Source organism: Pinus tabuliformis, chromosome 4_2 (assembly GCF_031772625.1).
Source record: "Pinus tabuliformis cultivar Carrire ecotype Pingquan chromosome 4_2, CPIR1, whole genome shotgun sequence".
In the NCBI taxonomy this organism is placed as follows: Eukaryota; Viridiplantae; Streptophyta; class Pinopsida; order Pinales; family Pinaceae; genus Pinus; species Pinus tabuliformis.
This window is the reverse complement of record NC_142304.1, coordinates 498,511,382-498,539,346: the sequence shown is the minus strand read 5'-3', so window position 1 is coordinate 498,539,346 and position 27,965 is coordinate 498,511,382. Positions and strand designations below refer to the sequence as shown.

The 27,965-nt window shown below is 35.7% G+C and overlaps 1 protein-coding gene and 1 pseudogene across 2 annotated transcripts; both read left to right on the top strand.

Annotated features, from left to right (window-relative positions):
* The first annotated feature begins 8,100 nt into the window (after positions 1-8,100).
* Positions 8,101-8,786, top strand: LOC149170171 (putative amino acid permease 7 pseudogene; annotated as a pseudogene). Its single transcript, XR_016259213.1, has 2 exons — positions 8,101-8,352; positions 8,467-8,786. The product of XR_016259213.1 is annotated as a putative amino acid permease 7 pseudogene (transcript).
* Positions 8,787-9,359: 573 nt separating this feature from the next.
* Positions 9,360-10,934, top strand: LOC149170170 (amino acid permease 3-like). Its single transcript, XM_089427267.1, has 4 exons — positions 9,360-9,577; positions 9,801-9,943; positions 10,045-10,272; positions 10,378-10,934. The coding sequence occupies exons 1-4, from the start codon at positions 9,436-9,438 to the stop codon at positions 10,777-10,779; spliced, it is 915 nt and encodes a 304-aa protein (XP_089283393.1). The 5' UTR covers positions 9,360-9,435; the 3' UTR covers positions 10,780-10,934.
* Positions 10,935-27,965: the final 17,031 nt, after the last annotated feature.

Sequence of the window (27,965 nt, the reverse complement as noted above, 5' to 3'; positions counted from 1 at the left end):
TGTCAACATAAATCATGATATCCATAACAATAACTAACTAACATGTTCATATTACAAGCTCATAAGCATCTGTCGTTCATGCATAATAATCACATATGTATGATCAGTCTAGATTAGTACAACACCATATCACAAATATGTCAGCTCATACCTGAGTATCGCAACCATAACCATCTACATAGGTCAAACCAGGTTAACACAATACATATAACATCAAGATATTCAATGCAATGAACATAACCATCACACATATGACCAATCCAAATTATAACATCAATATCTCAATGAAATGACCCTAATCATCAAGTTAATAGCATATAACAACAATAAGCTATATATCATACTCATCAACAACATACAACATAATCATCAGGTTATCTAATATAAAAAAACAATAGCAATGCATACAACTACAGGTTACTGTCATTCTTGATTATCTAACACATGTGCATATAACCACACTAATCATCTAACATCTATCATGAATGTAATCATAACATCAAATACATATTCATAAACCTAATTTATATAACCCTAATGCATATAATAATCCTTAACTTACATACCTGAATGCCAAACATACACTACATGTATGACGATCTGCTCTTATCCCAAAGTCTAATGTTGCAACCTCATTATGATGGTCTGCATCTCCTTCTCTATCTCAACTAGCTCATTAGCATCATAACAACCAATAACATCATGATTACCTAAATTGCATACAATGAATTCACAAGGCATGTTTGACATAATATTCAAAATATAACCAAGATCGTACATGCATAACAACTGTATATAGACATATAACAAATGAGTACCAAACCATACACACATCGTTCTAGCTAGAGTCCAATCATCAATGCATGACCATATCAACTACACAAACCATAACCTCAAGCATGAAAACAAACATTACTCCATTGTACACATTGACACATGCAACCAACAGTATGCATAAGCAATGCCAAATCAACTACACCTACGCATAAACGCATGTAGTTGAACATAAGTGATCAATCCTTGCAATCAACCTACAAGACTGATACATGTAATCAAAATATTAAAAAATGTAACCTAACATACAAGGATGTAAGTAAGTATCATGAAATTAACATGTAAGCGACATATAATTCATACACAGTCAGTCACATGTTCCAAAAATCAATACATCGTGTCTATCAATACTAACAACCTATAAGCATACCCCCTTACTATCCATGGTCCACACTAAGGTATAAGGAGGAAGCTACTATAATGGTTCGATCTCCAATGTCCAATTATGGAAATTGGATCTCCAAAGCTCTATTAAATTTAACCACACTTGAAAATAAATTGATTTTAATTTCTCATACATTTTGTATGAGATTAAGTAAAAAAAATTCACTTATTCCACTTGTAACATAATAACTAAAAACATGCCACTTTTCCATTTCCTTACATGCAACTTTTCAAATTCCTTGCATGCAACCTTTCAAATTCCCTACATCCAACTCTTCAAATTATTTACATGAAAATAGGTGTAGATCAGATACATCCATATTATCATACTACAATACTATCCCATCCAAAAAAATAACATTTTCTTCAAACAATTACCATACTTTTACAATTTTCTTCAAACAACTACTATACTATTACATTTGCACGTAAGCATTTCTTCAAACACTTTACATGCAAACTAATATAGCAAACTATTTGCATACAAGTAAGCATATATCAACTACAAGAATACTATTACACATCAATACTATCCCCAACCACAAACAACATACTCATTGGGGCATTTTATCAAACAGTTTGTATGCAATTAATCATTGAACCATTTAAACATTTCATCAAACACTTTGCATGCAAACTAATATAGCGGATGATTCAATGCATATATCATAAAATGTAGTAGTATAAGTTTTGGAAACTGAACTATATGATCAATGGTATTTTCCCTCACTATGGTTCAAGTTTCAAATTTTGAGATTTCATATATGAAAAGTTATAACAAAAATACCAACACAATCATATTTGGTGCACAATTCTAGGAGTATCCAGAAAGCTTGACTTCCATTGGTCATATATCCTACAATATAGCGAATAAATGTCTGAAATTTTCATCATAATATCAGTGGGATTTTCCCTCATTGTGAAATTTTTTTTAGCTCCTGAGAGTTCCCAGAAGAAAAGTTATAGAAAAAATGTCAGTGTGACCTGTTTGAGGCCTGATTTTAGGAGCATTCAGAAGGCTCGACTCCCTCTACTCATAGCTCCTAAAATATTGCGACCCAATATTTGAAATTCCTACCACATAATCCATGGTATGTCCCCTAAATGTGGAAAATTTTTCAGCTTCGTAAATCCTACAGAAGATGAGTTATTGCAGAAATCCCAACATGGCCCGTTTAAAGGTGCATTCAGGAAGGTCATCTTCCTTAGATCATAATTCCTAAAGTATTAAACCAATATCTGAAATTTTTGCCACATTATCAGTGGTATTTACCTTCAATATGGAAAAAATTTCAACTTCTAATATGCCACAGAGAAAAGTTATAATAGATATGACAGAAATGTCTAAAATTTAACCTTTGTTCTTCATTTCACCTTTGATAGAGCCCATCCAGTCCAAGTGTTTGAACCATGCTATGATACCACTCTATAACACCTTCTAGCATAAATGTGCATATAAACAACATAATAGGAACAAAAATACAATAAACATATCAACCATCAAAATCCATATATACATCAATACATTTGCACATGAAAATCAAGGGAATGATTTTTTTCATTAATAAATGCAATGAACCAACCAGAGATAGGACTACCACGTTCCACCCAACCATAGATTGGCTGAGTCAAGTCTCTCTTCAGCCAATCACCCCCGTGGCATATTCCAAGCATGAATGTGGGATCTCAGAGAACACATCAATCAAAACTCATCCAGGGCTTCTAGAGGCCACCCACCTCAACCCATCAAACAGTGATTCCACCTCACGGTCGGACATCACCAAAAACCATCATTAGATTGGTCTCCATCCAAGCCTTCTATGGCTTCCAGAGTGTCTTTCCAACCAAGGCTTCTAGAACTAGTAACTCAAACCACATCTTATACAGGGCTTCTAGAGCATTTGTCCAACCAAGGCTTCCAGAACTAGTAACTCAACCCACAACTTATACAAGGATTCCAAAGCATTTGTCCAACTAAGGCTTCCAGGACTAGTAACTCAACCCACCAAGGGCTTCCAGAGCGTTTATCCAACCAGGGCTTCCATGACTAGTAACTCAACCCAAGCTGTGATAGGGTTTCCAAAGTGTTTGTTCAAACATGGCTTCCAGGACTAGTAACTCAACCCAAGCTGTTACAGGGTTTCCAAAGCATTTTTTCAACCAGGGCTTCCAGGACTAATAACTCAACCCAAGCTAAGGAAACATGAGAACCAACCAAAACAAAGCAATGAAATTAAACCCACAATCACCATGGCTATCCAAGAAATGGCAAGGCTAGGCAATCCACTGTCAATCCCGGCCATCCTCCATGCCAATGACAGATCATAACCAAGAAACCACATGCATGTGCCATGCATGCCAAAACTAGTGAAGAAATCATACATGCAACTCAGTACCTACAAGAAATCTGATGTAGTTGCTGATGTCAATTCCCTCTTGTGCTTTCCTGCTCTTCCTTTGCCTTATTGCTCCAAGAATCCAAGTATGCCACACCCTCCAAGAGTGCTCCAAGAAAACTCTAAGTATCCAAGAGTATGAGAGAGAGGGAGAGAGAATAATGAGAGAGATCCAAAAATGAACTGATAAAATTTTCACTCCGAAAGGAAGAAGCTTGCCAACTAATACTTAGAATCCTTTTTATTAATGAGGCCTCTATTTTCTTCATTTTCTTTATTTTCCTTCATTTTCCTCATCACATGCAACCTGTGACCTTTCACCTCCTTTTTCTCCTATTTTCCATTCTTTTCATAAATAAATGTTCCAAAATACCTTTTTGCCTCTTTAATGCCTTAGCCATTGCCTTTGCCAATTTCCTTAACCATAAACACCCAAATGAACACCCACTAGGATGTCCTGCCCACCATTCAACTTGGAATATGTGTCCCATCATCTGTGGTATTTATATATTTTTACATGGAATTTTCACAAGGGATGTTACAATTATTATTATATATTTTAATAAATATTGTATATTATTTTTTTGGAGTAAGACTTAAAATCATTTTTTATCGATTAAGAGTTTGTATTTTTTGAATGTAAGGGAATAAATTAAAAATTTAGTACATATTTTCTTCTTATTGTAGGATGGATGGGGTGGTGGGGATAAGAGTGACACATTCTTCCATATGTTGATGGGACCTCCATCATGATTCATGATAAGAGGTGACTCTCCATGGTATGAGATATGCCTTTTTTGTCCTATAAAATTTACTCCACCATCGCTCTCATCTGCTTTCACGATTTACCAATAGCTTGTTTATCTATGAATTCTTGGTCCTATTATGGTGTTGTTTCTTGAATGGTCTTCCTTATCAACTAGACCTTCAAGCTATGATGCTTGGGTTTCCTCCAGGCCTGGTTATTTCCTCCTAAATACTCCTAGAAATTGGGTTTTGGCAGTTAGTAATTCTATGACCTTTCCTCTCTACTAGTGTTTACTCTCTCACGCCTTTTCCTCCTTTGTAAGAGCTTTGTCGTCTTCATATTATATTTGGAGTAACTCCCCCTTTTTAACTAGTCCTCTTGGATCCTCTTGTGATGTTCTTATTAGTCTCCTTGACCTCAACCTCACCACCTTTACTTCCCCCCATTTCTTACATAATCTTTTTAAGGTTCCTAGGTTCTCACCATGCCAACACAATGCTTTAGAAGTTGTCAAGGGGTGGCTTACTATGAGGCCCAAATGACTTTGCAGCTAAGCATAAAAACTTGATTGGGTTAACGAATTGAAACATCGGCTAACCATTTGATGCTTATATGTCACCTTCCTTACAAGTGGGATAACAAAGGTAGAGAGAAACATAAGATTTGATCATAGATGTCTCTTAGATACAGATGTTGTAGGATAAGTGGTTGCTTGGATTCTTGATACAACACACTCTTGAGGTAGACATAACTAATATATGCAAATGGTTGACCTCTACTGACAGTTGGAGAAATTTGTGGGAAGAGTTCCATTGGACTGGAACAAAGTGAACGGGGAGATTCTTCTAGTGTTGGACAAGATACTTCTATCAATGAAATCCATGGACCATCACATGTAGTAAATTGAAGATCATCTAGGCCTCATTTCAAACTAGAAAGGCTCATTGGGGGAAGGCAAGGAACACATAGAAACGATCCCCTTTAACTCATCTCCTTCAACATGATTTGTTGGTTTTCTTTCGGTTTAATCTCTGGGATTTATGTAAAGTTGTCTAATTTAGATTCTAGGATAGTTAGAGCGAGTCTTAGGATCAAACTCTCGTCTCTTTTTGATAGTTTTGAACTCTTGTATATGGTTCTTGGAAAACTTAATTTTTTTCCATTGGTTTGGTTTCCATAATGGCAAACCGAAATGACTTCTATTATATTTTGATAACTCATCAATGGAATCTATAAAAAAAATTCAATACAAATTTGGTAAAAGTGGAAGTTTGCCATTACAATCCGCCATGATAATAAATCAACACACAATCACACATATTAGCAAGTAATGATTATCTTATAAAATTTTAGTACTTAAAAAAAAATTGAAAAATCACCACAAACTTTAAACAACAACCTGTTACTATATCACATCATTTAATTATTAACTCATATTTTAATAATTTTATATTGAAATACTATCCCATTAATTTCACTTTGTACGTCATTCAATGATATTTCTCCATTAATAACACTTTGTGCATCATTCAATCAGATTTTTGAATAAAAACTAGATATTATAGGATTTTATATTGAAATATGCAAGAATCAGATTTTAATTTGGATGATTGAAAATTGTTATATGGTTGCAAAATTTGATGGTCCCATAGGATATATTTGTCTGTACTCTATTGTAAATTCTTTTATAGATGCTAAGTTTAATGGTCCCATAGAATATATTTTGGTTTTATACAATATATTTGTCTTTTATATTTTTTTAGCATTCCTTAGGTTATAAATTTTAAAATAAAATTAAGTTAAAAATATCTTAAATTTTGAATTTAAGTTAATTGTGATAATTATTTTTATAATTTAAATAATAATTTTTTTAACAACATAATAGATTATTAAATAAAATAAAAAATAAATTTAAAAAAAATATAAGAATGAGTTTAAATTGCATATTATAAATTCAATCTTTACATTTATATTTTTTTAGGTGTAAAAATTATAAATTTTCATGTTATTAATTTAATTTACACAATAAATGTTATAAGTTCGATTTTTATATTTAGATATTTTTAGTTATAAAGATCATAAGTTTTTGGTGTTATAAGTTCAATTTTGATATCTATGTATCTTTATTTTTAGTTATAAGAATTGGTAAGAATGAAATCCGACTAATAATATCCATCATATATGAAATTTAAAGACATTTAAAAGTGAAACTTGGTCAATAATATTTAACTTCAGAAATTCTTGATACAAAATTTAATTTGTAATATATACCTCCAATTAATCTTTTGCAATAATTTCAACACATACTTTCAAGTGTACCCGATTAATGATATCAAAATTGAGGAGGAAGTCGGGGTAAGTTTATGTTTGCAATATATGTATGCCACTCATTTCAAGTTGTTATAAAGGTTAAGTTTCATGGAAATGGAAATGAAATTTGGTCAATATTATTCACATAGAAAATTTAAGGTTTGTGGCTATATATATGTTATGTTAAGTTAAGGTATTATGGAGATTTATGAAAATGGAATTTGATCAATAATATCTATCATGAATGAAAATTAAAGGCATTTAAAAGTGAAACTTGATCAATAATATTTAACTTAAAAAGTTCTTGATACAAAATTTAATTTATAATATGTACATTCAATTCGTCTTTTGCAATAATTTCAACACATACCCCAATCAATGATATCAACATTAAGGAAGAAATCCTTGTAAGTTTGTGTTTGCAATATATGTATGTGATTGCCCATGAGGCTTTGGATTGACAGTGAATGGGTGCACTGCTAAGGCACTCCTTGCGATAGGTCACAAGTTCAAATCCCCCGTGGGTGCTTAGGTAGTATTATATATATATATATATATATGAGATTCATTTCAAGTTGTTATAAAGTTTCATGGAAATGAAACTTGGTCAATATTATTCACATAGAATATTTAGAGTTTTTGTCTTTTTTTATATAGAGAGAAAGAGAGAGTTATGTTAAAGTGTTATAAAAATTTATGAAAATGGAATTTGATTAATAATATGTAGTTTAAAAAAAATGTAAAAATAAAATTTAATTTATAATATATACATATTTTTTTTTTAAATTAATCTTATATTACATATAATTATATTATTTACCTAAGAAAAACTTGAAGTGGTACTTCAGGAGACCAAAGTCCTCACTCACACAACATCCCCATACAATATAAACATATTAATTATCACCTCCATTTTAATTTATAATATTTACATATGAGTTATTATCTCCATACCATAAATTCTATTATTCATACTAAATAAAAATAAATTTTATAAATGTTATGGAAATAAACTTTTAATGAAAAAAACACGCAAATGAATTTAGGTTCAAACTATATACACACTCATCATCATATCAAAACCTATCAAAACATCAAAGGATAAATATAAATATTTTCTCTGTCCTCCTATAGATTCCGCGTTTTGAAATTTTCATTCAAATTTTAAATCCAGCTTATCTTAACCCAAATATATAGATATAGATTCTAATTAGAATGTTTAGAGTACTCTCCAAAGTTTAAACCTAAATGAAAGTGAAATATATTTTTTTTTCCGAAAAGTTCATTTTTCCATGATAAATTTATATTTTTCCAAATGTGAACGAATAAACATGAACAGTTCTCCAAAAGTTACGTTTTTCTTTTCTGGACTCTGAAGTGATAAGTTTGACAACCAAAGTCACAAATCCCAAAGCAGAGAATTTCCAGATTTGGCTGGCGAATTCCCATTGCCCAACGAGTATCATGTGGTCCAGAAATTACTTACAATGCAAAGTGATTTAATTACTTTCTAGCTCTTTGTCGCGATCTGAAATTCGAATTTAAAGGTGGTATTCACTTCCTCCGGATCCAATTAAAATTTGTCAATCTGTTTTCATCTACCGAGCTCGTACACAGCCTGCAACAAGGAGTCGGAGTCTGCCATGGAATCTGAGGGCTCAAAAGATGTCTTGCGAACAGGTATGGTATTTGTCCATTTCATTATACTTCTCTTCGATGGTTTTTTTTGATAAGGATGTCTCAGTTTTTTCCATGACTGAGTTTTGAAGTTGTGGATGAGATTGGAATGAACAGGCACATATTGGACAGCAGTGGCTCATATCATCACAAGCCTCATAGGGGCAGGAGTGTTATCCTTGGCATGGGCTGTCGCCCAATTGGGATGGATTGCAGGGCCTGTGGCCATGGTTGTCTTTGCTCTTGTCACGTTGTATTCCACTTTCTTGATCTCAGATTGTTCCAGGTTCCCAGATCCAGTTACTGGGCCTGAGAGAAACAGTTGTTATAGGGATGCAGTTCGGGCTAATTTGGGTGCTGCATCTATCAGATTGATTAAAAATTTTTTGAGTTTAAATATACTTAACACAGATGCAACTGAACTCTGGACTTACTAAAAATTTATATATTAAAAAAATTAAAAATACAAATAGATAGAAAATGAGATGATAAGGTATCTTGATTTATTTTATCATTTTAATTTTAATTTATATTCTCATTTTCAGATATTTTTTTTCTCAATTTTACATATAAAACACATTTATGTAAACTGTAAATGCACCTCCCTACTCCTACCTTACCCTGAACATTTTTTCCAGAGTCCCTACCCTGAACATAATAATTATGTGTCTTGCTTTTCAGGTGCAAAAAGAGCATGGATATGTTGACTAATTCAGTATACCAGCTTCTATGGAATTTGTGTCGCTTACACAATCACTACTTCAACCAGCATCAGGTCACTTTCCATTGAAAGAGCTTTGAAACCATAATAACCTTTGATCTAAACAAACCACTTTCTCTAATTTACTTTCATTGCTCAATCCCCCGCTTTGCAACGACTTTCCTAAACAGTAATTTTGTAGAGGTCTTCTGCCCATTTTTAAAATTAGGCTTTCCAGTTACTTGTGTTGGAAGGTTGTAAAGCTATCAGTGTTTACAGTCCTGATTGATTGAATTATGTAACATTGCAGAGCAATCAGGCGATCAAATTGTTACCACAAGACTGGACATGCCTCAGCAGCATGTCATTTTCCAGATCTCATCTATATGATCCTCTTTGGAGTTACACAAGTTATGTTGTGTCAAATACCAAGCTTTCATAAACTATGGGGCCTTTCAATACTTGCAGCAACCATGTCCTTTACCTACGCGACAGTAGGATTTGGTCTTGGCATGGCTAAAGTTATTGGTATTGTTTTATCTTCGTCTCTTCTATTACTTTCAGGGCTTCAATTATTGCCCCAGTTGGCCTCTTACAGCATATATGGCCAGGATAAGGAATTTCAATCTCTAAGTTACCATGGTCATGACTTTATTCACTTACTATATCGAAAATGCAAATATCATTTAGGTAGTGTATGTGTTCTCTGGCATGTTGAAACTTATGGGTTCAAAGCTCTTTGAAATGACAGAAAATGGAGAGCTTAAAGGAAATCTAGGTGGAATCAGCGCGAGCAAATCTCTTCCTGAAACCCAAAAAGTTTGGAGGATGCTTCAAGGTCTTGGTGACATTGCATTTGCATTTCCATATACTTCCCTTGTCCTTGAAATTCAGGTATAGCTCAGTGTTTTTGTTCATTTGTATATTTGAATCCTTTGGACAACCTGAAACTCCATGGATAACTATGAGCCTTCCTGTAATTTACAACTCTGCAGGATACTCTCAAGTCAACACCCCCAGAGAACGTAACTATGAAGAAAGCAAATGTGTTCTCACTGAGCATAACAACTACCTTCTATATGCTATGTGCTTTTCTGGGTTATGCAGCTTTTGGGGAAAAAGCCCCAGGAAACCTATTGACAGGATTTGGATTCTATGAGCCCTACTGGCTTATTGACTTCGCCAATGCATGCATTGTGGTTCATCTAGTTGCAGCATACCAAGTAAGATTTTTCTCACCCTTTTTTCCAGTTCTGCTGGATGTCAGCTATAATATCTCTGCTACCGATAGAAACTTCATTGCAAATAATTTCATGACACCCTTGCAGGTGTATTGTCAACCAATATTCGCTTGCATTGAAGGATGGTTTTCTCATACTTGGCCTGACAGTAAATTCATCAAGGAAGGAATTCCCATAAGCATTCCCTTATGGAGGTCGTGCAGAGTCAATCTGGTGAGGCTGTGCTGGAGAACTGCATTTGTGATGTCAACCACTGGCATTGCCATCTTATTTCCATTATTCAATGATGTGCTGGGAATTTTGGGTGGTCTGACCTTCTGGCCATTGGTAGTCTACTTTCCTGTTGAAATGCACATTGCACAGACTAAACTCCCAAGATGGACACTGAAGTGGAACATTTTCCAAATATTCAGCTTCGTATCTCTTCTTTTAACACTCATAACTGCCGCTGGCTCCATAGAAGGCCTTGTAAAAGACAAGAATACATAGAAGTCTTCCTGTATAGTATGTAAGAATTCACAGATGTTGTATTACTCTTTTCTTGTTACTCGGAAGCTATAAAAAGCTGAAGTGAAAAAAGTGGAAAATATCTAAATCTGCCAGCGAAGTGTTAAGAGTGATGTGCATCATCCAACATATATGGCAATATATAATAACTTCATAGTTTAAAACATTAAAACGTGGTGACAGTGGTAGATTTAAATTATTTGTTTCCACGGGGATGATTTTTAAACACTGTTAACAAAATGTTCTGTAACTTTTCTGGCCTGGTAGGCAATGAGGTTCGGTGGGGAAGGTTACGTTGTGGCATGAAGGGCCAGCCATGTTAGGATTGAGGAATTACAGGATGAGCTAGTGTGATTTAGGAATTTTGTGTGCAGAGTATATACAATTAAGTTTGGAATATAAAGTTTCAATTAAAGGAGAAAAAATGGAAGATATATAGCGATGTATAAAAAACTTGGGGAATTTTAAATATCTTTTAAGATCTGGAAAAATTATAAGTAGCTGGTGTTATAGAATAAATTTCCAACGTTGGATTTGATATCAAAAGGAAGATAATAAGGACTAAGCAAATATTTTTTTGCAAAGTGTACAAAGAACCCATCCCTCATTTATCTATTTCATGAGATTATGTTTTGTTAGTCGGTAGAGAATTTGAAGAATTATTAAGTTAAAAAAATTACGGAAGAGCTTTTCAATGTCAATATGCTTAAAAAATTGGTAGGAAAATCTTGTGATTAAGTCATTACCTTTTGCTCCTTTTTTTTGGTTATTCCTTAGTGTCATCTTCTCTGGCCTTTTTCTTTCACTAGGGTCCCGCAGCATCACTAGCTTCTTCCTTCTCATCTCCTTGTCTTTACTCACTTTGTTCTTACTCCAGACAAATTGTAAGGGAAGGACATAGGAGGTGTGGTGTATTACGTAGATATTTATGATCCGCCTTTAGTGTTTTGGACACGTATAATTAGTTATCATTATCTTATTAGTTTTAACACTTAAAAAAAACAAAAATCACCATAAATCTTAAACAATCTATTATTGTATTATATCATTTAATTATTAATTCACATTTTAATAATCTATATTGAAATATTATCTACTAATAACACTTTGTACATCAATCAATCATATTTCTCCATTAATGACACTTTGTACATCATCTAGCCACATATTTAAGTGAGATTTGAATTCTCACTTATTATTAAAAATTGTGACTGAAGTTTGATGGTCCTATAAGATATATTTGTCCTAACTAATGTAATATATTGTAAATTATCTTATAGACATTAAGTTTAATGGTCCCATCAAATATATTTGAATGTATTTGTTCCTCTTTATCCTTCCCTATGCAAGTTATAGATTTTATAGTAGGATTATATTAAGAATATTTTAAATTTTAAATTTGAGATAATTGTAATAAGTTTTATATAATTTAATCAATAAGTTTAAAAAAATAATAATAAAATTTTAAAAATATAATAATGTGTTTATATTGCATATTATAAGTTTAGTCCTTACATTTATATCTTTTGGGCGTAAAAATGTAATCTTTTATGTTGCCAACATAATTTACACAATTGTAATATTTGAATATTATAAGTTCAATTTTTACATTTAAGTATTTTTCATTATAAAGGTCATAATTTTTTGATGTTATAAGTTCAACTATTTCATCTATGTATCTTTAGTTTTAGTTATAAGAACTTGTAAGAATGAAACATAACTAATGATATCTATCATGAATAAAATTTAGAGGCTTTTGAAAGTGAAACTTGGTTAATAGTATTTACATTATGAAGCACTTGACACAAGGCTTAATTTGTAATAGGTACATGCAAGTCATCATCTCCTCTCGCAATAATTTCAACCCATGCCTTTGTGTGGCCCAGTGACTACCTTAAAGTGCCATGAAATCCCATTGGAATGAGCCCTGATCAATAATATCCACATTAAGGAGGAAGTGGGGTGAGTTTGGGTTTAAAATATGCATATGTGACTAACTCTCAGTTGTCATAAAGGTTTATGGGAATGGAACATGGTTGGGCTTAACTCAAGGGGATAAAAAGTCCCATGGGAATGAAACTTGGTCAATATTATCCACATAGAGAATTTCGGGGTTTTTATTTGTGATATCTATATCCAGGTTATGCTAATTTATTACAAGGGCTTGTGCAAATGGAACTTGGTCAATGGTATATAGTTTAAGGAGAATGTGGGAATGAACTTGGATCCAAAATCTATACATGTCAGTCACCACCTCCTCATACCATAAGTTCAATCCTTGATAGGGGAAAGTGTTGTAAAAATTAATGGAAATGAAACTTCAATGATTTCCACATACCACATTAAAGAAAATTCACATATGAATTTGGGTCCAAAATATGTACACGCGAACCGTCATCTCTTTACACCAAGAGAAACTACATATAATGTAATCTTAGAATCGAAGAGAAGACACTTATCACACACCAAAAAATATGGTTGAGCACTCTATATTAATCAATTGTAATGATATATAAGTACACCAAGCTTTTTCTCAAGATATGTAAACTATCTTTAATCACACAATCTACTAGTTGAGCGAATATCTCAACCACACACCAATCTAGGAAGCTAACTAGTTGGGGAATAATCTCAAACTAACTAGAGCTAACCACCTCCTAGAAACTAGAAACATAATCCTTGTAGAGGTGAAATTTACCTAATAATGACCAATAATATAAACAACCAAATATGATCACATATAAGCCGAGTAGAAGTTACATACTCCAACAATCCCCCTTAGGTACTAGTCTTAATCTTCATCCATTGAGGTCTTCAAGGCTTTCTTCTCTACAAAAAATGCCTCACTATGACTTGAAGAACCTCCTCAATAACAAAGTCTATATCTAGTCCATCCTAGTACTCTCATTTTGTACCTCGATCATGCAGACATCACCAAATTGTCGACATCCATATAAAGGAACAACCATCCACTAGAATGCAATGGGTACCTAACCACTAAATCCATTAGTTTACTAGGAATTCCCTTCATTTACATGGTTTATTTAGCTTCTTAAAGAAATCCCTTAAATGTAAATCTTCACCTTCTCGAGTCCACAATCGATATGGTCCACTCCAAGTGTTAAATAACTCTATAATAGAGTCTACAACCAATAAATATGGTCTACCCATAGAGTATCTATCCAACACATGGCCCACACCTCTAAGTTTTAATGAACTCCCTAATAGAAGTTACTACAATAAACTAGACAAGTTATGCAAATCATCACATGACAAGGGGTGTGCATGCCTATCTAGTGTTACTCACCACTTTGTGGGTGATATCCCCAAGAAAATTTTTTCTCCATGATGAGCCTCAGTCGGCAACTGACAACCCCTTGATGCCTCCTACTAGCTCGTTGTGCCATTTCTCTGCCACCTGAGCCATCCATGTGGTCCCTCACCCACCTGTATTGATCGTATGTTTGAAGGTGGGCCTCCCAAATCTAAAGGTATGTCTTGTCATTTAGTAATCAAGTATTTGGTTTACTTATCATGGATACTTCTTGGTATGGATTGATTGGGGGAGTTGGCGAAGAGAGTGTGCTTAGTTTGTGTTCTTGTCCACTTGACCTCTTTTGGTTGTTAATCTTGGATCTTAGTCCCTTGGGATTTCCTTTATTGACCATTTGGTTCTAGGGTGGTACTACTTCGGAAACCCTGACTTTGGGTGTGTGGTCCCGCTCCTTTACTTTCACATGCTACTCCCTTTCCACTCATTGTACGCCATTCATCATTTATCCCCACTTGGGTCCACATTCCCATTATGGGTTGACATAGGGCTAGCCTCCCTATCCCCTTGCCCCCACATTGGGTCAGGCCTACAATGATGCCCTGGAGGTTGAAGCAATTAAAAGAAAAAAGAAAAAGCATAATTGGCCACATTTAACAGGAAATTGTACCACAAAAAGCAAAAGATGGTTGAGAAAAAATAATTAACACGTGGGAAAAAACCACTGCATGAGCTCTAACCCAATCCATGGCCATCACCCTAGTTCCATAGGCCCTAGATGAGCCTCCTTTATCATTCAGAAACCCATGATTGTCCCAACCCCTGGAGGGTAATGAACCACCCTACCTAAAATGGGGCAATCACTGCTATATCTTACATATCACGCTCTTGTCCTTTGAGCCCAAAGTAGTTAATTAAAGAAATTCATAAAATGCAAAAGACATATAAAGAAGGGTGAAAAAATCAAGGTCGGGGCACCTCATGTACCACGATTTTTCCCTCATACATATTACATACCCAGGTGTGGGCTTGCCCTTATCTAGTTACCCCTATGCCCCACTATGTGGCCCATGATTTCCCCTCTCATTCCCTATTCCATTCCACTTATTTGTCACTTGCCACTCCCTTTAGAGGGGTGTACATTGGACATACTATCCACTTTAAGGGCAGAAACCACCTAATAAGGTACTTGTCTAACCCCCTTTGGAGCCTAGAGACACTAGCACATGCCAAAGCCCATTAAAGAAGGGCATGCCATTATGAAGTACCCAGGTTGTTATCCATTATTTGTAAGTTCTTTTACTTGATTATTTTAATGACTGGTTGTACTAGAAACCTAGGGAACACATTGGATCTTATGCAGGATTACAGGTGGTTTCCATTTGGGTTTGGTCTCCCTATACGGGATCTTAACCCCGAAAGGTCTACTTTGGCACATATAGGGTTTGCATAGAGATCCATTGGACTCCACAATAGCAAACAACACTCCGCAGATCTTCATCGATGCTCAAAGACTACTAGTGATCCACTTTTGGGATGATGGTGATATGCTTGGTACATTATGCCCAGCATGCCCCCACATGAGCCCCACACTCTTGGCATGTGTCCCAGGACTTGTACGATGTCATGGTAGCATTCATTCCACCACCCAGACCCTTGCTGAGGATCTACAGGCATCTTCGACTCGTATGGAGACCCATGGGGTCATTTCTGTACCCTCAGACCCATTAGGAGCACCACAGGTCTACTACTTGGAGAACTAGGGGGCACCCACTTGTCCATCATATTCCGACGAATTTATTCCTCAGTATGGCACTATAGGACATTATTAGGCCTTTGGATGGCCCCATGACATGTACATATTATTATTTGGCCCCTTGTGAGGCTTATTTTTACACTTGTGAGCTAGTTTGGTGGGCTTGTCACCAATAGGGGTTTTATTTGCACATTATTTTATCATTAGGGGCTAATGTAGTCCCATAGGCTAATTTGAACTCCTTAGGAGGCTATATATTGATGTTAGATACATTCATTTGGATCATGACTTGACTTGGGATCTTTCTAATCACAGAGAACTTCACATTTTTTCTTTGGATGATATTTTTTGGAGATGGATGAATTTTGACGTATGGATTTGGGCTATTTTTCTTGTCTTGGAGCTTTGTCTTGCAAACAAAATTCTAGTTGGATATATTCTATAACATTGTAATTAAATTTTGACGTTTTTATTCTTGTTGTTGTATATGACTAAATTTATGGCTAGTTGTTTCATAATTGAAATGTGGAATTAAGCATGTTTTAGCTAATTTAATGTATGGGCCAATATTATATGAATGAAATGTCCTAGAGATTATTTGTCTCAATAATCTTGCATCATTTTCTTTGAAGTATAAATGCTTGAAGGTCACTTTTATTTTCTTTCTCTCAACATTGGATGAAGTTGACTTTCCAGGCTTCCTTGATCAAGAAACCAAGTTCTTACTCATCATCATCCTTGAATCCATATCCCCAAGTGAATTAGGCATTGATCCCTCAAAAAGGGCGATCATTTTAACCCTCTTTTTACCCTTTTCCCCTTTTTCACTAGGTCTAGCCCCATTAGGTCACCTAGGCATCAGTTTCCTCGGAATTCTCCCCTAGGAAAAATTTTGATCTCCTACAGGCTAATGTGCTGGTGGGTCCCTCCCTTTCCTAAAATTTGAGGAAATTCTAATGGTGGAATCTTTGGGAATCCCAATCCCTAGCTCTAGGATCAAAGTTTGCCTAGGCATCCCCAAGGATAGACCTCAATAGGATTAATTCAACCTTTTGAAGTAAATATTCATTTTTGGTCCTTTCCTTTCACCTTGTCCAAGATAGGAACATCATTGGTTGCTACGTTCCATCCCCGAACCTGGACTGGGTCCACTTGGCACCATGTGGTCCCACTTGGCCTCGTGTAGTCCCACTTCTCAATAAAGATTATTTGTCAAGGACCATTTGGGAATCCAAGTTTCCCCAAGGATTATAGGGATTGAGAACCTCATCTATAATCCTATTCTTTCTCCCTCAACCCTCCAATCCTCCCCCTTTACCCCTAGAGGACCAAGTCCCTTGCTTAAAGAGCAAGCGAGTTCCATTCTTCACTCCATCCTTGGGAAAGGGCTGCCAGGGTCAGCTTCCACCTATCCATTGGCATATACTTTACAAGTGATCCCTACACTACCGAGACTCCTCCCATTGGTGAAATTCCGTAAAGAGCAAGGAGACTTAACTGTGGTGACAATGGGCTAAGCCTCCAGCATTGCCCTTAACCTAGAAGTTGCCTTGTTAAGAACCCATTTTAGGTCCCCTGCTGGTTTGAGTGGTAACATTTTTGGCGTCGTTGCTGGGGACATGAGATGTGTGTTTTTTCCTTGCATGACATATCGACATGTCATTATTGGTGACTCCATTGGAAGAACGAAGCCCTAGTTCTTGAGATTTAAGGTTGATGCTTGTAGGGTGAAGCAAGCATTTTCTAGGCATATTTAATTTCTCCCTAGAAACTCTTGCATATGTTTCATGTATACCTCAAATAGGCTATCATTATTTCATAAATTTCCCGCTTTGGACTTTGCTAGCATCCTTGGAAATCCTAATCATGTTGCAGGAAGGATGCTATGTGGCATGGTCGTGTTTGATGGTGATCCATTCTCCCCAATTGACCACATGGAAATATTTAATGCACATGCTTCAAAAGAGAAGGTTGTCCACTAGGATGTACTTATGTTATTATTAATGGGATCTCTTAGTGTTCATAACTCATGGCTACATGATCATGAACCTAGTAGCATCTCATATATTGAAGAGTTCGTTGATGACTTTCTTAGACATTTTCAAGTACACCCTGCATTAAACATCCAAGATGAATCCTACATCGAGCATCGTCAAGACATTAAGAATCTAGGTAATGAGCAAGAAGATGAGTCCTCCTTGGGTCCACATAATGAAAATGATGATTTTGAGAACACATGTGCTGGGAAGGGTGAATTTATGGAAAGAGAAATTGAGACCAACCTTACCTTTCTCAAGGATATTACTCCTCATGAAACCTCTTTTGAAAAACTTTAGAGAGACGATCCCATTAGCCCATTGGAATATTACATTGAAGATTATTTCCACATTGAAAAGGAAAAATGGGAAATTGTTGGTCTTGAATTTGTTGTGCTCCTATTTACGACACCGACAAGGAGGATGAGGATGAGATTGATCTTCCTTTCCCCTCAGGCACTACTTATGATGACATACCCATTGATACCCTTGGGAAGGAGAATATTCATTTTCCTTTGCATAAAGAGGAGCAGTTGGAAGTGATCAATTTTCCTTTTAGAAGAGACCTAATCTTTGGTACTAAGGACATTGATAGGGCTCCCACTTCTCTTGAGTATGATTCTATGTTCAAATCACTTGAGCCTTTAGATTATGATTTTGGAAAAGCACAACCCGTTGAATACAATATTTCGTTCTCCCTTTTTCCTATTAGTCATCATCTTGAGTCTTCATCAAGTGATTCCCTCACCCTTGGTCATATAATCTCAAGTGACTGTGAGCCCTTTTCCCCTCCCGAGTATTGTTTAAAGAAGAAGCCATTCATTGATTACACTTTTTCTCCTTGGACGCATCCTCAGGGTTTTGATAATTCCATAGTCCCCCTTCTCTAGTTTAATCATCATGTGAAACCTACTTGTGTTTCTCCATCTCATCGGCCTCCCTTTCCCACTAATCATAACCTAATGAAGGTCGTAAGCCATGACGTAAATAATAACAACGATGGTTGAAATGATATGCTTGAGGTTGCCATCCATAAAAAAATTGAGCTTGGTTGTTGACATGTCTATATTTTGGTTACAAGAGAATATCTCATGGACTAGATTACATCATTTTTGTACCTCTTCTTGCATAATAATCCATGTGTAGGCATCATATTTTCCCACCTCCTACCACAACATCCTCCATGTGTTTGGATTTGCATTCGCCTTGGGATTTGTTGCATGAGTAATCATATAGGACGACATATTTATACTGGCTTGATGATATGTTGGTTGCACTGGCTTTATGATTACACTTAATAATAACTTCGTCATATGCATGTTAGGTAGGATGCATTGCATGATGATTTTTGCATTAGAAATAATTGCATATGATGTTTATCATGATAGATTATATTACATATTATATTGGTTTATGAGCTAACATTAAGCATGGGTGATCATCAGACATTATGAAAAACATGTTGCCTCGTGGCTTTGATCTTTGACATGTGAAGATAGTAGGTCTACGGTGACCAAGAGATTGTTGGAGTTCTTGTGACCTCCCGTTCAAGAAGCCTCACCCACTTATTCAAGAGAACACGTCCCAGAGATGTTACCCACCACTTTGTGGGTGATATCCCCAGGAGAAATTTCTCTCCATGATGAGCCTCAGTCGACAGCCAGTAGCCCCTTGATGCCTCCTACTATCTCATTGTGCCATTTCTCTGCCACCTAAGCTAGCCATGTGGCCCCTCACCCACTTGTATTGATCGTATGTTTGAAGGTGGGCCTCCCAAATTTAAAGGTATGCCTTGTCATTTGGTAATCGAGTATTGGGTTTACTTATCATGGATACTTCTGGGTATGGATTGATGGGGGGATTTGGTGGAAAGAGTGGGCTTAGTTTGTGTTATTGTCCCCTTGATCTCTTTTGATTTTCAAACCTGGATCTTAGTCCCGTGGGATCTCCTTTATTGACTATTTGGTTCTAGGGTTGTACTACTTGGGAAACCCTCACTTTGGGTGCGTGGTCCTGTTCCTTTACCCACAAATGTTACTCCCTTTCCACCTACTATACCCCATTCATCATTTCTCCCACTTGGGTCCACATTCCCATTATGGGTCCCTAGAATGATGCCCCGAAGGTTGAAGCAATTAAAAGAAAAATAAAAAGCATAATTGGCCACATTTAACAAGAAATTGTACCATAAAATGCAAAATATGTTCGGAACAAAATAATCAGCATGTGGGAAAAATCCAATGCATGAGCTCTACCCCAATCCATGGCCATCACCTTGGTTCCATATGCCCTAGATGAGCCTCCTTTATCATTCAGGAACCCATGATTTCCCGAACCCCTGGAGGGCAATGAGTTGTCCTACCTAAAGGGGCTAATCACTGTTATATCTTACATATCATGCTCTTGTCCTTTGAGCCCCAAGCAGTTAATTAAATAAATTCATAAAAGGCAAAAGACATATAAATAAGGGTGAAAAAATCAAGGTCGGGGCACCACATTTACCATGATTTCTCCCTCCTACATATTACATACCCAGGTGTGGGCTTCCCCTTATATAGATACCCCTATGCCCCACTATGTGGCCCAGGATTGACCCTCTCATTCCCTATTCCATTCCACTTATTTGTCACTTACCACCCCCATTAGAGGGATGTACCTTAGATGTAATATCCCCTTTAAGGGATGAAACCACCTAATAAGGTACTTGGCTAACCCCCTTTAGAGCCTGGAGACACTAACACATGCCAAAGACCACTACGGAAGGGAATTCCATTATGAAGTACCCAGGTTTTTATCCATGATTTGTAAGTTCTATTACACTATTATTTTAATGACTGGTTATATTGGAAGCCTAGGGGATGCATTGGATCTTATGCAGGATTATAGGTGGTTTCCATTTGGGTTTGGTCTCCCTATATGGGATCCTAACCCTCAGAGGTCTACTTTGGCACATATATGGTGTGAATAGAGATCCATTGGCATCCACAACGGCACACAACACTCCACGAATCTTCATCGATGCTCAGAGACTACTAGTGATCCACTTTTGGGATGATGGTGATATTCTTGGTACATTATGCCCAACATGCCCCAACAAGAGCCCCACACTCTTGGCAAGTGTCCCAGGACTTGTATGATGTCATGGAAACATTCATTCCACCACTTAGACCCTTTTTGAGGATCTACAGGCATCTTCGATTCATATGGAGACCCATGGGGTCATTTATGTACCCTCAGACCCATTAGGAGCACCACGAGTCTACTACTTGGAGAACTAGGGGGCACTCCCTTGTCCATCATATTCCGAGGAATTTATTCCTTAGTATGGCACTTTAGGACATTATTAGGCCTTTGCATGGCCCCATGACATGTACATATTATTATTTGGCCCCTTGTGAGGCTTATTTTTACACTTGTGAGCTAGTTTGGTGGGCTTGTCACCAATAAGGGTTTTATTTGCACATTATTTTACCATTAGGGGCTAATGTAGGCCCATAGGCTAATTTGAACTCCTTAGGAGGCTATATATTGATGTTAGATACATTTATTTGGATCATGACTTGACTTGGGATCTTTCTAATCATAGGGAACTTCGCATTTTTTCCTTGGGGATATTTTTTGGAGATGGATGAATTTTGACGTATGGATTTGGGCTATTTTTCTTGTCTTGGAGCTTTGTATTGCAAATGAAACATTGGTTGGATATATTCTATAACATTGTAATTAAATTTTGACGTTGTTATTCTTGTTGCTACATACTGCTAAAATTAGGGCTAGTTGTTGCATAATTGAAATGTGGAATTGAGCATGTTTTAGCTAATTTAATGTATGGGCCAATATTATATGAATGAAATGTCCTAGAGATTATATCTCTCGATAAGCTTGCATCATTTTCTTTGAAGTATAAATGATTGAAGGTCACTTTTCTTTTATTTCTCTCAACATTGGATGAAGCTGACTTTCCAGCCCTTCTTGATTAAGAAACCAAGTTCTTACTCATCATCATCCTTGACTCCATATCCCCAAGTGAATTAGGCAAGATCCCTCAAAACAGGTGATCATTTTAACCCTCTTTTTACCCTTTCCCCCTTTTTCCCTAGGTCTAGCCCCATTAGGTCACCTAGGGCATCAATTTCCCAGGAATTGACCCAAGGAAAAATTTCGATCTCCTACAGGCTACTGTGTTGGTGGGTCCCTTCCCTCTCCTCCAAATTTGAGGCAATTCTAAAGGTGGAATATTTGAGAATCCCAAGCTCTAGCTCTAGGATCAAATTTTTCCTAGGAATCCCCAAGGCTAGACCTCAATAGGATCAATTCAACCTTTTGAAGTAAATATTCTTTTTTGGTCCTTTCCTTTCACCTTGTCCATGATATGAACATCATTGGTTGCTACATTCCATGCCTGAACCTAGACTGGGTCCACTTAGCCCCGTGTGGTCCCACTTCTCAATAAATATTATTTGTCAAGGACCATTTGGGAATCCAAGTTTCCCCAAGGATTATAGGGATTGAGAAACTCATATATAAGCCTATTCTTTCTCCCTTAACCCTCCAATCCTCACCCCTTACCCTTGGAGGACCAAGTCCCTTGCTTAAAGAGAAAGCAAATTCGATTCTTCGCTCCATCCTTGGGAAAGGGTTTCCAAGGTTAGTTTCCACCTATCCATTGACATATACTTTACAAGTGATCCCTACACTACCGGGACTCCTCCCATCGGTGAAAGTCTGTAAAGAGCAGGGAGCCTTAGTTGTGGTGATAATGGGCTAAGCCTCCACCATTGCCCTTAACCTAGCAGTTGCCCTCTTAGGAACCTCTTTTAGGTCCCCTACTAGTTTGAGTGGTAACTGATCTGAATTTAAACAGGAAAACGACAAATTACAGATATAACCATAAATACAGAGATGCAACAAAAATAACACTTCCTTTCATTAATATCAAATAATGAAATATGCTTACAAACAGAATGGAAATGAGACTAGATTGGGCGATGGTAGCTTATCTTCGAGAAGAGATGTGGTGGCTACATTCCTCTAAATTGCATTACAATGAGTCTCCAAGGCCTTTTTATTATTGAACAATAAGAGAAAACCCAAAAAACCAAAACACTAACCCGAGGAGATGTAACACCAAGAGTTTATGGGCCCCGTTGGGGTTAGTTGGGCAGCCAACTTCTCGGGGTCGTACTTGGTCATATTATCTACGTTTAACGCACATGATACCTCGTTGGAAGGATCTCTCTGAGGACTACAACTCAAAATTTGATTTCAAAGAAATCACCTAGATGAATATTTCCAAAAAAACGTCGTTTAGGGCATCAAAATGGCTCCGAAAGTTCAGGACCCGAAAAACTCCCAAAAATAATAAACTGTGCTACAATTAAGGAAACTGAAAAACTGAAAGAAACAATGGTGGGGGTCCAAGCGGAATAGGTGGGTGGCCACCAATATCCACCTGGATCAATAACACTAGGTATTATAGTGATATTCCCTTTACATGTTATAGATATGGGTACATAAAAAAAACTCCATCCCATGGAGATACTAGGTACATACTCAAACATTTTTTAGGACCAATACATCAAATCAAAACATGACATATAGACTTACTTACAAATACAATGTGTGACTCACATTACAATATGGTTGAGTCTATTCTTATTCCAAACAATTTTACCTAATTTGTCCACATTTATCCCATATCTATTACTACCTAGAGATTTCCATTGCACTTTCATAAGCATTGCCGCCAACTGTTCTTTTATGCTACATTGAGGATCACACCTATGTCTTCGCTTGGTATTTCTTCACTATGATATTCATCAATAAACTTTATTTTGCTTCATCTTGTACCTATATAAATTTTATATTTGATGTCGACAAACAAAGAAATCCATCTATCAATATACATGGGTGCCATCCACTAAACTTTCTAATTATTTAGAATCCCTTTCACCTACATGGTGCATCAACATGTTAAACTCTCTTTAACTTGGACCCAACCTTCTCACATTAAAATATTATTCCATCTCACATTTTCCAATAGTTGAGACTCAACTTCTTTGATTCCACATCAAGCTAGCATACAAGTACACCTACCACCCTTGTACCTACCTAGTGTTCAATTCCACAACTTAATACCACATCCACTTTGTACATGTGAGGGATGATTATGTGTGTTACCAAACTTATGCATGTTAGCATAACTCAACAGGGCTTACAAAACACATGAGGAAATACATTTTTTTACAACTTGGACCAAAACTTTGGGGTGTTTGGCATAACTCATCATGTACCCCTACTCAATTAGATCATTTCATTTTAGGTACAACAAATATTAAGAAATCATTACAAAAGTTACTATCACTCCATTGTAGCATTCATATGACCAAAATTCAACCCGTTCATTTCCTTTACCTCTTTAAGAGATCATTCTAATATACTCATGTAATGCATCCTCTAATCTCACTAAATTTCAATTTTTTTATATATAAAAATACTAACATTTTACAATAAAAACAATGCTATTTATATACATGTTGCTAGTAGAGATGGTAATTTTGCCCTTGTATGTTTCATACATAATTTTTTTTTTTATTGTTCAATATTTGTAATTTTACTATCTTTTACTTTTTATTCTTATCCTATATTTAAGTGAAAAAAGTAGTCTATATGTCACGTCCTATAACTAATATACTCATAAGACTGTTTATGTGTTATAGTCACATCCTTCATTAACAATAGGTCCTGCTTATCTTTCTCGATACTTTGGTTTAACACCTATGTGATTTAAACATTATATAACCATGAAGTTTCATTAACAATGAACCTCATTCATCATTTATTCGATACTTAGGTTTAATGTATATGTGCATAAGAGGTTACATACCATAAATGTTACATTACCCGCACCTTTATACCTTAGGGTAACATTATTCCTTATGAACGTGGTTTATTGTTTGAATATACATTCGAAACTTCAAGAGAGATGAGTCTAAGGTTTGTCTCCACATGTTGGTTTCAAAATTTGACCCTTGGATTGATGGTCACCTTTTGTTATAATGTCAATTAATGGTCACCTTTTGTTGTGATGTCAATTAATGGTCATCCTCTGATAAGGGTTGCCATATGTCATTTTTCATCATTCATTTATGCCGCTCTTACATTTTTTCTCCTCTTGCTAGTTCTTCTGCCCCAAACCAGGGAAAGAACCCTAAGGTCCCAACATTTTCTCTGAAAGTGTGAAGCATTCAGAGACCTTAATTTTTCAGCAAGCTCTGGCACTATCTGAAAGCTTTACATTATTTGTTTATAAGGTTATTTATGAATGGTTTTCGATTTTGGTTCATTAAGTTGCTTGAACTAAGAATTTTGTGGTGATCATCACAGGTATTAATAATAATAATAATATTAATATCTATTTTTAAGGTCACAGCCAAGCCAGACACCAAATTGGTGTATGAGACCCCCTTGTTTGTGGGACAAGGGACCCACCTCCGTGCAGCGATTTGACTACTAAGTCTACGAAGGCATACATACTCTACCCCCCTCTGGTTTTGAACCTGTGACCTCTTAGGAGGAAACACATGCTCTTAACCATTGTGCACTAGTTCATATTTTTCCTCTTGTAATTTATAATTATTAGTTTCCTCTAACATTTAGTTACATTTTTGTCTTCAATTTTCTTGTTTACCAGGGCCTTGCGGAGGTTTTCTTATTTGCATAGTATTTTATAATAAAAAATATTCTTGTTGTATTTGTAGTTTAATGCCAATGACGTGTTAATTCCCTATACATGTATTCTTTGTTGTGACACATCCTTCGATTAGGGTTCTTTGATTAAATCTCAAATTTGGGTTTCTTTATATATATTAACATACCACTATTTTTTATCAATTTATTTATAATTGTTGTAGGAAAAATCCCTCTGCCTGCATGCAGAGACCATAATCATCGTTTGTAGGGGTTCGTTGACAGGGTTTTGCTTCTTGTATGGCTTGTGGGTGAATTTCCTTTCCATATGACAAGGACATAAGATCTTTTACACAGGTCAATTTCCTTTCTTAATTCTCCGTTTATTGAGTGATAAGATTTGATTGACCTATTGTTCTTTTTCATCATAAAGGTTTTTTATTTGTTGAAAATTTTATTGTTAAAACAAGACTTAAATATTTTCCTCCGTCTTTGCAATAATTTTAAGTTACAGAACAATTTTAGGATACTATGTTTAGTGTTTCTGTTAGAATAATTTTACCATAAGACATATGAATTTTCAAAATAATTCTTTTGGTTTTTAGTTAGAGGGTTTTCTTTAAAGTAATAAATTTGTCTTTGCACAATGACTGTATTTAGGTAGCCTATAAATAGTGATTGCAATTTTCTTTTCCTTTTTTGTGGTTTTCATTTTTATTTGCATCCAGTTATGTAGTTCAACTAGCACTCACCTCTTTGTGTTTGTATACGAACAAGAGCAGTGAATATAGGAACCGAAGTTCGGTTTGACACACACATTAGGTAAATATTTCTTTTACACATTTACACTTCAATATTTATTAATAATCCTTTCTATGAAAATTATTTTTCACGCTATAGATCCTTATTAACTACGTTTTTGGCTTATTAACTCCTAACCTCGCCAATATTATATTGAAATCTCTCATGTACCAGGTCGGTCGAACTACCTCCCATGGGTTTATAACTGTTTGCTACTTAATGTTCTAAAGATATGGCTTGAAATCTGATAATTTGGTAGTTTACAAAATTGCTTACTATTGAATTTGACCTTTAGGTCTTGTACCCTGCTTTTTATGAGTATATATTATAATCATATCTATATATATATATATATATATATATATATATATATATATATATATATATAGGTCTTATGCTTGTACCACTCTATCTTATACAAGAAATTCAGTTTTTATTTTTAATATTAGATTTCATAGGTAAATTCTCTACCCATATGTTTTATTCCAGCAGTTACATATGTTGAAAAATGCAGCAAGAAAGTCTTAATTTGATTTTTGCCTTGGTCAAATTGAGAAAATTTGAATTTCCACATCAGCAGACAACTTGGATGTAGTTAACTTGTGTGACATGGCTTGTGTCACTCAGTTTACTTAGGAAATTCGAGTTAGAAGAGTTAGAGTTCAATTAAGCATGTGCAATTGCTAATTTGTAGCAATCAAGGTCAGTTATTTCAAGTTGTTTTTAATTAAAATAGTTCTAACTACTGGAGGAACTAGTGGAAGGTCAATTGTGTAGTGGGACTCCAGTCAAACTCAGTGATCATCCAGTTAATGGGTCAATCATCCCATAATAGCTAGTGCGTGAAGAGAATTCGATTTCCCCAACCATGGTGGAGATTCCATGACAATGTAACATCAGTAGTAGACTAGTGTTAAGTGTACAAGTGTTGCATGAAATCTTATGATCAACCATGGGAATTGCGCAATCATTTTGGAGGAATTTCCTAAATAATAGGGGTCTAATTACTCAAGGAATTGCACAAGGAAATAGGGTCTCAAGCAGAGGCAGAAATAGACTAAGTCTAGGTCAGAGCTTCTAAGTGAGTAGAGAGATAGGTTATTCACATGCAAGTTCTGCTCAATTGAGCAAAGAAATTTTAATACATATCTATTCATCAGATTAATGCAAGCATGCCTAGGGGTTTTTAGCAGACTGCTTTCCCCTGGAAAAAATATTGTGTGCATCTGTGTTATTTCTCATTGCATGTTTATGATTGATGTTCTAAATTGTGGATTGAATTCCATAGAGCAGTAGAGTAGGTTTGTGTCTTGTGATTTTGGTTAAAATTTCATGAGCAGTTGCAAATATACACCATAATTTCTACATGGAATCAAAGCAGGATTCTCAGTAGAACAAGAATTTCGAAGTTGTTTCTCAAGATAATTGAATTTACATTTCAGTGTAGCAGGATCTCTATAAAGTTGGGAAGATGACCTTCAACTGGCTGAGGCTAGAGTGTGCCTTGGAAGGCAAGTCTAATTTCATCACATGGAAGGATCACATGATCGTGAAACCATAGGTTGTTGATGCCCAACACCTTGTTTATTGGAAGAAATATGTATCCAAGGCGAGG

What these genes read in the sequence shown, in the direction of transcription:
- LOC149170170 (XM_089427267.1), top strand. Translation starts at nt 9,436, where the DNA reads ATGATCCTCTTTGGAGTTACACAAGTTATGTTGTGTCAAATACCAAGC. An exon ending in TGGCATGGCTAAAGTTATTG is followed by an intron (nt 9,578 to 9,800) that starts GTATTGTTTTAT and finishes TTGAAATGACAG; the next exon opens with AAAATGGAGAGCTTAAAGGA. An exon ending in ATCTAGTTGCAGCATACCAA is followed by an intron (nt 10,273 to 10,377) that starts GTAAGATTTTTC and finishes ACACCCTTGCAG; the next exon opens with GTGTATTGTCAACCAATATT.